The sequence below is a fragment of the Porites lutea genome, chromosome 6 (genome assembly GCF_958299795.1).
Source record: "Porites lutea chromosome 6, jaPorLute2.1, whole genome shotgun sequence".
In the NCBI taxonomy this organism is placed as follows: Eukaryota; Metazoa; Cnidaria; class Anthozoa; order Scleractinia; family Poritidae; genus Porites; species Porites lutea.
In genome coordinates, this window is record NC_133206.1 from 20601578 (window position 1) to 20610414 (window position 8837).

Consider the following 8837-nt stretch of genomic DNA (forward strand, 5'->3'; position numbering starts at 1 on the left):
GACTTTTCTGCAATTCGGCTGACAACTGAACTCTTTTTAAATATATCTCTGATATATCTGTCCTCCTTATATGACTGCTACACCTTGTCAGCAAACAATTAAATATTTGCTCTGTTTTTTCAGTTTATTAAACGACGGAATTCGACAATCTTGCTGTTGCCTTTGTTTTGCTGTGCGATTAAGGAGCAAATAGCACAATTACCTGGCTTTTAGAAAACGAGCTAAACTGTTAGTAATAAGAAGTCTATTAACCGTACCAAGTCTTGATCGATAGTTTTGTTAAGCATATATTCAAATTGAGTAGAAAACGGGTTTTCATCAATTGCCAGAAGTTAAACTGACGGGCGCGGCGCGCTCATAGGGTCATCGCAGACACCGAAGTCTCATTAACAATGTAGAAATGTTCAAATAATGGGCTCTAAAGTCTGGGGCATTTACGAGATGGGAATTAAAGAAAACAAAACGTTCGTTCTAGCTTAGGAAATTAGAATGTAGCCTGTTTTTATCATAATAAAAATCATGAATATATATATATATATATATATATATATATATATATATATATATATATATATATATATATATATATATATATATATATATATATATATATATATATTGAATTTGACGATTAGCTGAGGGCAATGCAGTTTTAGTAAACATACTCTACTGTGAGAGGAAGAAAGAGAAAATTTCGCTAAAGGAGGTTTTAAGTTTGTGAGCCGAGCATATGATATGCGGTGCCGTACACTGCCGCTTAAAAGCCCTGGGATTACACATCTTCGTAAGGGGTTTTGGGAGGGCTTATAAATTAAACGGAGGGGCTATAATTATATCCCAGGGGGATTATAATGGGAATGGAAAAAGCTGTTCGAAACAAGCTAACGCAGTGCTGATTTAAATATGTTTTGCAGTTACTGGTAAACGCTTCAAAATATCATAATATATCACATTCATTTCAATACAAGTTAGAGGGGAGCTTATATTGGCGAGCCTGTTACTGGTGGGGCTTATATTAAAGTTGGGGGCTTTTAAGTGTTTCTGTATTTTGTAGCTTCAAATTGCTTGTGCCGTTTTTCTTCAGCTTTGACTGACGTTGACATGGATACCAGCACTAAATTGGCTAGAAGAGGAAGTCTTAACCGAGTATATCCCTAAACATGTTAGACTGTGTGGGCTATAACTTTAACATTTTGGGCGGTTTATTTGCAATTGCTTAAATTGCTATTTCACTACGTCAAGATTATATCTTCATTTAAATTGTTTTTTAAATTTATTTCCCCCATTCACATCATCTCCCGGCGCGTCCAATTCGGATCTGTTATATAATACGAAAGGTAGAATATTTAAAATTAAAAACGCCATGTTGATATTCATTTCGATTGAGTATAGTGAACCCAAAATATTAACACGGAACTTGCACCATAATTCACCATCATATTTAGCTGTCCTTAGAGAAAAATTAGTCCGTCATGTACCTCTCCTCGACTCTCCAGTGTATTTTGCAGAACAATACAGTTCTCTAATTGCTTGGTAGTTTGTCATTACCATGACTTTTCTCCGAAGCAACTACGTTCAAGCGAACCTTTTTTTAATATATCTGTTTTCCTTATGTGAAAGCTTCATCATGTTGAAAACCAATTAGATATGCGGTGGGCTGTATTTTCATTTTATTAAACGACGGAGTTATTGGAAATCTTGTTGCTGCCGTGTAATTGGCAAAACAAATAGCGGTAATGGGTCCAAATAGCACAATTGTCTGGTTTTTAGAAAACGAGCTAAACTGTCATGATCAGTGATACAAAGTTTATTAACGGAGTCTTGATCGATACATCTGTAGAACAAAGATTGAAATTGATTAAAAATGGCTTTTTATTAATGTACTACTAATCGTCTCATCGAAGACAGGAAGTATTAACAGTTTTGCCTTTTATTTATTCATTATGTTTAGTCTTAGTTTAGGGAGGGAGCTCATATAATAAGCCCCAAGGTTTCCATTTGAGCTTCAACGCCGGAAAAGTTTTTTTAAATTCTTTTACTTGCAATTTACGTCTCTTTATAATCTTTAAATAACATTTTTGTAATATATTGAATGTCTGTATGTATTTGTATTTTTTTTCTGGCAAAAAAAGAAAATAAACTCAAACTAAACTGAAACTGAAACTGCTTCAGAACTTAGGGAATTATTTGAATCTGACCTGTTTTTCATCATAATAATAGACATGAAAAACAATTCTTAAATCTGAGGATTGGCTGAGAGCCATGTAGTTGTATTAAACACAGAGCAAAAACGAGGAAATATAATGCAAAGACAAGGTAATAAAATGTAAATAATATATATCATAGAGTTGAGTCCAGTGATGAAAAGGCGCCGCCGAGCTTCACATCTCGGTAGATTTAATTTGTGGAATAACGGCCGCCGAGCTTCACAACTCGGTAGACCTTCCGAAAACAGATTGACCCTGAAGTCATGCTGAAGGGTATTTTTTCTAGTTCTACAGTTTGCACTGGGGTGCCGTCAAGCAACTCAGCCAAGTTTTGTGGAACAAGATGCAACTACTGCGGCAAAAGCAATTTTTAAGACTGCTTCTGAGAATTTTTGCGCGTGAAACGTGTTTCTTTTCCAAAGCTAAGTGAAGAGGGTGGAGTTCAATGCGGGGTGTGGGAAACGAGTGTAAAATGATGGGTAGGCCTCCGAACTTAAAAATTTCTGAATATACCTTTGCGAGAGGCTGGTGATGAGGCAGACGCAGAGTGATTAAAAACTTGGTAAATAGACACAAAGTTGACACGGAGGTATAGAGGCTCCCAATGGGTTTTTCGGCATCCGTGCGGTTTCGTTGCGTTGCGTTACGTTATTCTAAAATTTCTGAGAGTGAATCTATTTCTGTAGGGGCATGAACTTGCAACTTCCTTTCTTTTGTTCAGAGTACATAGGTAATTTTTTACAAATGATAAAAATGTTTTCTTTCTGAGTACTTTCCCCTGCACGTGAAAGGATCTGTTGGCATCTTTGAGGATCTACACATGTTTGGACAGTTCCGTCTCGTTTCGTCTGTTCGCGTGTCGGAAGGATGTCAAGTGATCTGATTTCTGTACTGTTCTTTGAAGTTAGTGGCTACTGAGTCCAATGTATGATTCTGTTGTTGTTCCAGTCGTTACAGTCGCTTTGTAAATCACGTTTTGTCTGAGGCAATTACCGTCAAGAAACCGGAATGCCCTCTTGAAGGTAATTGCCTGCAACCGACTAACTTTAAAGAACGGTGCAGAAATCACTTGACATAATTAAAATTGTGACTCGTTGAAATACTTCTAGGGACCACTGCTGACTTAGTGCCCGGCGTCAGATAAAGGCTTTTAATCGGCCTTTTAATGATTTTTCGTTGTTTTAAATTGCCAAGTAGTAGAGTGAGATAAATTTTTTGCTAAACCAAGTTCAAAAATACAGGTAAAACTATATTATTATTTAATATATATACTTTCCCCATATACAGCAACCTGTACATAGCACCTCCATCCGTTGTTCGATTAGTTTACAGCTTGTTGGCTGTTGTTCTTCTTCTCTTTTTTAAAGTAAACTATATTACGTAGGCTAGTAAGCAATCCATAATTCGAGGTAAACCTTTCTCGGTTTGCCGGACAGCTACCGATGGCTACGATTGATGCACTTACGTAAAATAATTATTCAAATTAAAGTTTAGTTACAAATAAAGTGAAAACAACGAAAGACAACCATTTCTCCGAGAAGATAAGTTTTTATCATGAATCAATTGGCCAAATCAACGTGTTCCTGTTTTTCTGTGTGACGCGCAATTCAAATTACCAAGCACAGCCAACCTACTTTCAAATCGAAGCAGTTTTCTCGCCGCTTTTTTTCCCGAGATATGCTGTCTTGTCATGCAGACCCGTAGGAACGAATTTGAAAGTGAGAGGGGACAAAAGTTAGCAGTGCCGGTGACGTACATTTTTGTAAAGGAGGGGGTTTCGTGCCCTAGGGCCATGGGTGATGTTCCATCGTTTAAGCATTGTATATGAGTCTTCTTTGGCTCTTAGCTGAGAAAGTACTTCGCTTTTGCTACTAATTCCTGCAATAATTCGACGTCGCAACAGACTTTATTTTGGATAAAACAATCGATACGATGGCAAATAACAACAGTAGGTAACATTTAGTCATCTGAGCAATCCACCGATGAGGACTGATGACAGCCCCTTCTCCTCCACTGATATTACATTACCATGTGGATATTCTTAGTTTTCAACCACGTGACAAGGCGACCATGTTGGGGGTCAGTACAATAGAATTGTTTTCTCGAATAATTTACATGAAAATAGAGGTTACTTCCCAGAGAAGAGAAATGCTTTTGTTCTTGACGACCAAGATGGCCGCTGTGACGTCACCTGCAAACCAGAAGTATAAGGGTTCACTTTTCATTATACCTAAAACCAAAAGCCTTCGTATGCTCGCCAGCTTTTATAAAAATGACCTGTGTTAGGCAACAGAACAACGTTAATGTGTATTTATTGGCCATCAAATTATCCCACAATAAACATTGTTCGATTTTGAAAAAGCATTCGGAAAAGTAATATTTTTGTGCCCTGATTAGTTTTACCAAACTGAACTTATGACGTTTGTTTAACTTGATTATACTATGAACATAGTGCCTTTTATGGTTATCAACAGCTGTTATTTATACAGTGTGTTTTCAAGATAAGTTCGCCGTGTACCTGTCCAGTAAATTGAGCAGAACAGTAAAGCTCTCTGATTGTCTTCTGGCTTTAAAAAACATTAGTCAAAAGAGTTTGTCGGTGTGATGTTGCGAGCAAGTGAGCTGTTCTTTTTAAGAATATGTGCCTGCTTCGTAGTCTTCACTGCCATAGAACTAATTAGCTAACTGAGTAGTTTTAGTGATATTTTCATTTTGTTTTATGATTATTAAACTTTTTAACATAAACAAATGATTTTATTTGTGTCTTTACAATCTGCAATGAAACAGAAAACAATCTTAAAGGTGCAATTCGGACTAGAGCATTTGTCTGGTTTTCTTATATATATTTTCTTATCAAGTTCGTTAGTAACCATGTTCTTAGCCTAAGTCTTAGTTGATACAGAAGTATAGTTGTTGTACTGTTTCTTTTACAGCTTGTCTCACTTCTGTGATCTTCCAGCAGTACAGAAACGGGTTTAACGACGAGTTTAAAAACACTAAAGTAACTGTAAATCCCCTAGCAAGAAACGAAGATAAAGGCATCCCCCTTTGAGGTGTTAATGCTACAGCTATACCGTACGGCAGATAACAAATAACCAATGTTACCTGCACCCAAAGTGCACTGTACACTGCCTTTCTGTATCGAGCTATATTCAGTGTATTTGCTTGGCTCGATCGTCCTTGAACAACATGGTTCTGAACATGAATTTGGTTATGACGCAGGGACATGAAAATTTTTGTGTAGGCACAGATTGTAGTAACTAAACAAAAAGCTGTAGCTATATATACGAACAATGAAACTATAAGAATATTAAGAAAGGAAGTAGATGCGCCGACAATAGACACAATCCAAACACCAATAACAATTGAACGTGTTCTTTTCAAAGTTACAACTTGTCTGTATCTGAGACGCAGTAGCAAAGCGAGAAGTCTGTCTACGCTTATTGCAGTCAATGTTACCAATGACACTGAACACAAAGTAATACTTGGGAAATATGCTGTCAAATATGTGTAATAGCAAATATCCCATATTTTGTTCACCACAAATGTCCAATGAGCCACGTACAGAGGCTCGACAATGATACCAACACAAAGATCAGTTATCGCTAGGTTACGATACAGGAGTTTGGATGGCTGATGAATTGATGTGTCCTTGCGAAGGGCAACTAGGACCAGAGTATTCCCCAAAAATGCTGTAATTGACAAAAAAGTGTTAACGACAGAGAGAAAAACGAGCTCGCCATGTACCTCTCCAGTAAATTCCACAGAGCAGGAAAGTTCTGCAATTGTTTGCTGGTTTTCACCTCCAGTAAAATTTTTCATTTCCATGAATTTTCTGTGATGCGGCTACAGTCAACTGAACTCTTTTTTAATATATCTGTCCTCCTTATATGACTGCTGCACTTTGTCAACAAACAATTTAAAATATTTGCTCTGTATTTTCAGATTATTAAACCTTGGTGTTTATTAAATCTTGGTGTTGCCGTGCGATATGGAAGCAAATAGCACAATTGCCTGGGTTTTAGAAAACGAGTTAAACTGTTGGTAACAAAAAGTCTATTAACCAAGTCTTGATCGATAGTTCTGTTAAACATAGATTCAAATTGAGTAAAAAACGGTTTTCGTCAATTGCCAGAAGTTAAACTGACGCGCTCATAGGATGATCGCGGGCAGGTTGTCTCTGTCAGTAACTGTTGTACAAATGTTCAAAAAATGAGCCATAAAGTCTGGGTCATGTACGAGAAGGGAGTTAAAGAGAATAGAACTTTCTTTACGTTCGTTCGAGCTTCAGGAATTAGAATGAAACGTGTTATTACTACAAATATAATAAACATGAAAAAAATTCTTGAATCTGATTGGCATTGGCTGAGAGCAATGCAGTTTTAGTAAACAGAAAGCAAGAACGAGAAAATTTTGCTAACGTAGGTGTTAAGTTTGCAAGCCGAGCATATGATATGCGGTGTCGTAAACTGCCGCTTATAACTAAGCCCTGGGATTATACATCTTCGTAAGGGGTCAGGAGGGCTTCTAAATGGAGGGGCTTATAACCGAGGGGGATTATAGACGGAATGGAAAAAGTGCTTCAAAACAGGCTAAAGCAGTGTTGATTTAAAATGCGTTTTTCATTTACCGGACTTTAATTCAGCTTACAAACATCATAATAAATCGAATTCATTTCAATACAAGTAAGAGGGGAGCTTATATTGTGGGGGTGGGGCTTACAATGATAGCACGTTTTTTTTTGTTTCAGATCATAGGCCTGTTACTGGTGGAGCTTATATTAAAGTTGGGGGCTTTTAAATGTTTCTATATTTTGTGGCTCTTTTGTAGCTTCAAATTGCTTGTGCCGTTTTTCTATAATCAACTTTGACTGACGTTCACATAGATACCAGCAGTAATTTGGCTACATTTTCTTTGACGAGAAAGTCTTAACCGAGTATATCCTCAAACATGTCAAACTGAGTGGGCTATAACTTTTACATTTTGGGCGGTTTATTTGCAATTGCTTAAATTGCTATTTCACTACGTCAGGATCATATCTTCATTTAAATTGTTTTTTTAATTTATTTCCGTTGTTCACATTATCTCCCGGCCCGTCCAATTCGATCTGTTATATGAAAGGCAAAATATCTGGAGTATAGTAAACCCAAAATATTAACATGGAACTTGCACCATCATTCACCATCATATTTAGCTGTCCTCTTTTGTCTCACAGAAAAATTAGCTCGCCATGTACCTCTCCTCGACTCTCCAGTGAATTTTGCAGGACAATACAATTCTCTAATTGTTTGCTAGTTGGTCATTACCATGACTTTTCTCCGAAGCAACTACGTTCAAGCGAACCTTTTTTAAATATATCTGTCCTCCTTATATGATAGCTTCATCATGTCAAAAACCAATTGGATATATGTGGGCTGTATTTTCATTTGGCAGTGATTAAACGACAGAGTTATTAGCAATGTTGTTGCTGCCGTGATATTGGCAAAACCAATAGTACAATTGTCTTGTAGAAAACAAGCTAAACTGTCATGATCAGTCATCTGTTTAACAAAGATTCAAATTGATTAAAAATGGTTTGTTCAATTGCCAGAGGTTTAACTGACGCGCTCACAGGGTCAGTATACGTAGATTGTTAATGTGCTACTAATCGTCTCATCGCAACCAAGAAGTCTGAGCAGTATTCACATGTTCGAAAAATGGCTAGGGTCAGTTGGTTTACGAAATGAGAATTAAAGAGAAAAAAAATGCTTTACGTTCGTTTAAGCATAGGGAATTATTTAAAGTGTAACCTGTAGTAAACACAGAGAAAAAACGAGGAAATGCAATGCAAAAACAAGGTAATAAAATGTTAATATATCAGAAAATGGAGTCCTGTGATTGGCTAATAAGCAACAGGTATACATAACAACCAATTAGTTGCCACAACTCACAGGAAAATAATCAACCGGTATGAGCGGGCAGTTTCTAGGGTGTAAAAAGTAGAGTTTTATTAACACACGTGAATATACACTTTCTCATTGTCGTCTTCGCTTGGCCATTGCATTCAGCTCAGTTAAGCTCACATATATTGCCCTTCTCGTTTGGCTTTCCAATCTTATGTTCCTTGATGGCAATGGTCCGTCTTTTCTTTTTAATAAGGTTGATCGCTCCATGTAAAGGAATCCAAGACAGTCCTGGACTCTGGATTACACGCCGCGGACTCCGGATTCCAGTCTTTGTCCAGTCAGTGGAACTTGGATTCTAGATTCCAAGTGCGATTTAGTGCGATTCCGGATTCTTGAGCTGTATTCTGGATTCAGAAGCCCAGGATTCCGGATTCCACAAACAAAAATTTCTCGGATTACAGAAACCGGATTCTCTGTTTACATTCGGTGAGGTTGAGGAAGGCTTTAAATAGCGCACTGCATCAAACTAGGGATTTTGAGATGCCACGACAGCGACGACAACGAGAACGTCAAAAAAGCAATTGGTTGAATAAGCAAAACAACAACTCTGCACGTGCATCTCGCTTTTTTGTACATTTCATTACCGTCACTGTGCGACTACGACGGGAAAATGCCTAATTTCACGTTTTATGGAGGACGTAAACAAGCGACGGCTAAATTTTCTGTCTCTTTCTGAACTTGAATA

The 8837-nt window shown here is 37.3% G+C and overlaps 1 protein-coding gene across 1 annotated transcript; it reads right to left on the minus strand.

The window, feature by feature from the left end:
- Positions 1-5096: 5096 nt before the first annotated feature.
- On the minus strand, positions 5097-6029 carry LOC140941997 (melanocyte-stimulating hormone receptor-like). The gene has a single exon (XM_073390991.1). The coding sequence runs from the start codon at positions 6027-6029 to the stop codon at positions 5097-5099; it is 933 nt and encodes a 310-aa protein (XP_073247092.1).
- Between the last annotated feature and the right edge of the window lie 2808 nt (positions 6030-8837).